The sequence below is a fragment of the Bison bison genome, unplaced genomic scaffold, assembly GCF_000754665.1.
Source record: "Bison bison bison isolate TAMUID 2011002044 unplaced genomic scaffold, Bison_UMD1.0 scf7180017845780, whole genome shotgun sequence".
Lineage (NCBI taxonomy): Eukaryota > Metazoa > Chordata > Mammalia > Artiodactyla > Bovidae > Bison > Bison bison.
The window spans coordinates 30,652-35,282 of NW_011476353.1; the positions used below are offsets into that span (position 1 = coordinate 30,652).

Genomic DNA, 4,631 nt, shown 5'->3' on the forward strand with positions numbered 1-4,631 from the left:
TATTTTAAAGTTTGGCGCCATCCTCCGAAGGTGTTAGATAAAGTTGCATTCCTATAGGGCAAAGGTGCAGTGGGCTTACAACAAAGGAAAGAATTTATTACCTTAAGGGTCTAAAGTTGTTAACACCAAGGCCACTACTTATTTTTTCTATATACCAACTATATTAATTAATACACTTCCAAGAATACAATACAGGGGATGTGGAAACTTGGCAGCAAGTATTGGCTCAACAATGAAATCTACTAGTTTTATTTTAACAATTTCTAACTCTCCAAGAGGCTCTATACTATTTGAGTATCTTAAACTTCCCGTGCCTCTCGCAGTTGGGAGACTAAACAATCGTATGCGTAGCTGTAGGAGTCCAGGTAAACCTGTCAGGCAAGTTAGAGAGCCATCTGAGGGGTTTGGATTGAAACACTCTTTATTATGCCCAGGAGGCTAATTAGCTAGAGCTCTAAGTTGATTTCCTTCAGAGAAAAGGTGGTCGGGGATAGCCCCCCGTTAATGTCAGAGGAGTTGGTGAAAGTCATGAAGCAGTAAAACAGACAGACTCTGGTTTTGGGGTAGACACTCAGGCAGGCCCAGAGGGGCACTCCTCGAGTTCTGGCTCGCCTTGCCCACCAGAACTCTCCCACATGACCTTGTCATGGGTGAGGACTCCTGTGCTGGCTCCCGGGAGTTTCTCTCCAGAATGAATTTTCCGATGCGATGTAAGGCTTCCATTTACTCTAAAGGCCTTGCCACATACATTACATTTATAGTGTTTCTCTCCAGTATGAACCCTCTGATGAATTGCAAGTTGTCTGCTTCGAGTATAGCCACGGCCGCATACATCACATTTATATGGTTTCTCTCCAGTATGAATTCTCTGATGAACTGCAAGATAACACCTGGAACTGAAGACTTTGCCACAGAAAGTACATTTATGTGCTTTCTCATCTGTATGAACTGCTTGATGTGTATTTAAGGACGACCATGCAAGGAAACGTTTGTCACAGCTGTTACATTTAAAAGGTTTCTCTTCAGTATGAATTCTCCAATGAGATCCAAGTTGTCTCTTTTCAGTAAAACCACGGCCACATACAGCACACTTATAAGAATTCTCTCCTGTATGAATTCTCATATGAATTCTCCGATGAATTCCAAGCTGCGACTTTCGAGTATAACCACGTCCACATATATCACATTTATATGGTTTCTCTCCAGTATGAATGATTTGATGAAGTGTACAGCTGTCTTTGCGAGTAAAGGCCTTTCCACATACATCACACTTATACGGCTTCTCTCCAGTATGAACTCTGCAATGAATTTCAAGGTGTGATTTTCGAGTATAGCCACAGCCACATACATCACATTTATAGGGTTTCTCTCCAGAATGAAGAATCTGATGAAGTGCATGGCTTTGTTTCCAAGTAAAGGCCTTTCCACACACATCACATTTATATGGTTTCTCTCCAGTATGACTTCTCTGATGAACAGCAAGGTAACATCTGGAAGTGAACATTTTGCCACACAAATTACATTTGGATGCTTTCTCATCTGTTTGAACTTCCTGATGTTTATTTAAAGATGACAGTGCAAAAAAAAGTTTTCCACAGCTGTTACATTTGTAAGATTTCACTTCAGGATGAATTCTCCGATGAATTCTAAGTCGTCTCTTTCCAGTAAAGCCACAGCCACATATATCACATTTATAAGGATTCTCTCCAGTATGAACTATCTGATGAATTACAAGTTGTGACTGTTGAGGGTAGCCATGGCCACACACATCACATTTATATGGTTTCTCCCCAGTATGAACTCTCTGATGAATTGCAAGTTGTCTGCTTCGAGTATAGCCACGGCCACATACATCACATTTATATGGTTTCTCTCCAGTATGAAGGATCTGATGAAGTGTGTGGCTTTCTTTGCGAGTAAAGGCCTGTCCACAGAGATCACATTTATATGGTTTCTCTCCAGTATGAAGGATCTGATGAAGTGCATGGCTTTCTTTTCGAGTAAAGGCCTTTCCACACACATCACACTTATATGGCTTCTCTCCAGTATGAACTCTCTGATGAATTCCAAGTTGTGCCTTTCGAGGATAGCCACGGCCACATATATCACATTTATACGGTTTCTCTCCAGTATGAGTTCTCCCATGATTTTGAAGGTGTGTCTGGTGCTTAAAGCTGTGACCACATACATCACATTTATATGGTCTCTCTCCAGTATGAACTCTCAGATGAATTTGAAGGGCTGCATTCCGTTTAAAGGTGTGGCCACATATATCACATTTATATGGTCTCTCTCCAGTATGAACTCTCAGATGAATTTGAAGGGCTGTGTTCCGTTTAAAGCTGTGGCTACATACATCACATTTATATGGTCTCTCTCCAGTATGAACTTTCAGATGAATTTGAAGGGCTGAGTTCCGTTTAAAGCTGTGGCTACATACATCACATTTATATGGTTTCTCTCCAGTATGATTTGTCCGATGAACTGCAAGGCTCTTATTTTCATTAAAGGCCTTCCCATATACGTCAGCTTTATATGGTTTTCTTCCTGTATGGATTTTTTGATGTCTAGTGAGTTCTGAGTCCTGAAGAATGGTTATGCCACGCTCATTACTTTTGTAAGATTTTTTCTTGTGTCCTTCCTGGTCTGGGGCCTGTTTTGAGGGATGCATAACAGCACTCTCACGTTTATGACAAATGCCTTTGCGGACTCTACGAGTTTTCTGAGTTGGCAAACCTAAGGGGCTACTGTTGATATTCGTCACAACTGGACTACATTCAAAAATTGTCCCTTCAGACTGAAGCATCTGCAATTCATCATGAAAGCTTGATCCGAGCCTTTCAACAGGCTTATCTCCTGCATCATTTCTACTCTGATGATCTCTTCCATCAGTGAGATTTTTGATATAGGATATAAATATTCCATTGTCTCTTCTTTCATCATCTGTCCACAGATTCTCAAAACCACGCACAGTTTCCTGTATATTCCTCAGGAAATAATCTTTAATTTCATGGGTTTTGGCTCTTCCAAACATTACTCTTTGAAAAATTTCTCCTTTTCCATTGTTTCCTTTTGCTTGTAATTTCATGGTCATATGGATACGAGACACATCTACAAGATATAAAGAACCACAGGTATCCAATTAATAACAATTCATAAATAAATTCTTTCATGTTGAACACATGATATTATACCAAAAGTCATACCCATCCTGAACAGTACTATGAATCTTCCCAATGATGAACTAAAAATATAAGGAACACTAAAGGAACAGAACTCTTAAAAAAAAAAAAAAAAAAGAGTGATTACATAGACAAATTAATTTTAGGGTAGCCAAGTTTCAAAGACACAATCAGAAAACATTCATTTTATGCAAACCCATGTCACGTCTCAAAGAAAAAGATCTTTCCCACCATGATCTCAAAGCTCATTCTACTTGGTACTAAACACACTTCTGTCTCATAATTGAGGATAAAAAAATATTAAAAATTCCATGGATTGGGGAGATTGGTGGCTACAGTGCATGACATCACAAAGAGTCAGACAGGACTAAGCAACTGAGCAAGCAAGGATCAACAAGGCAATACACTGTAATGGTAAATAATCCAAAGGAAGCATTCTAACGAAAACTGAAAAACATAAATGGCAGTTGACAACTGTTCAACAAATACTGCATAGTGAAAATAAACAATTTGTTGAAACAGTCCCCTCTCCACCCCCATCACAGGGCTTATGAGATCTTAGTTCCCTGACCACAGATTAAACCCAGGATCACTGCAGTGAAAGTGCTGAATCCTATCCACTGGACTGTCAGGGAATTCCCTAAAATAATTAAAAAAACAAAAACAAAAACACATTTATAAATACCTCTTATAAATCTATCAGTAGATAGACATTCAAGCATTTTATGAGAAGCAGTTCATGTCCGTTATACTGTGTAAAACATAAAGACTGTCATCTTTAAATGACAAAGAATTAATAAATGAAACATTCTCTACTTAAATAACAGCCATTCACTACAGCAATTGCCTATCTATACAGTATCCTTCACTTCTCGGTTCATCAGCTGCAAGATACATATAAAGGAACAAGCTTTGGGCTGTTTCTTATAGCTGAGAGGTAAAGAATCTGTGATAAAGAAGCAATATTATTTGAAAACTTATTAAATACAGTCAGAGACACTCTTCAGAATGAAATGTAAACTAACAATAAACAAGATGTAATGTAGACAGAGACATGTCACAATAAGAAAGAGACAGGAAGTAAATACGTATTTTAAGCAAAAGTAACATTTGAGGCAAATTTCCTGATGGTCCAGTGGATAGCATTATACGCTTACACTGTAGGGGGTACAGATTCCATACCTAAGAGAGACATAAGATCCCTCCTGCCACAGTTTAGTTCATTCAGTTCAGTCGCTCAGTCATGTCCGACTCTTTGCAACCCCATGAACTGCAGCACAACAGGCCTCCCTGTCCATCACCAACTCCCGGAGTTCACCCAAACTCATGTTCATCGAGTCGGTGATGCAATCCAGCCATCTCATCCTCTGTCATCCCCTTCTCCTCCTGCCCCCAATCCCTCCCAGCATCACAGTCTTTTCCAATGAGTCAACTCTTTGCATGAGGTGG

General features: G+C 39.5%; 1 protein-coding gene across 1 annotated transcript; it reads right to left on the reverse strand.

Annotated features, from left to right (window-relative positions):
- Positions 1-571: 571 nt before the first annotated feature.
- LOC104986582 (zinc finger protein 665-like) lies at positions 572-3,110 on the reverse strand. Its single transcript, XM_010837211.1, has one exon. The coding sequence runs from the start codon at positions 3,092-3,094 to the stop codon at positions 572-574; it is 2,523 nt and encodes an 840-aa protein (XP_010835513.1). The 5' UTR covers positions 3,095-3,110.
- Positions 3,111-4,631: the final 1,521 nt, after the last annotated feature.

Bases quoted from the DNA above. Each gene is read 5' to 3' on its own strand.
- LOC104986582 (XM_010837211.1), bottom strand. From the start codon at position 3,094: ATGACCATGAAATTACAAGCAAAAGGAAACAATGGAAAAGGAGAAATT.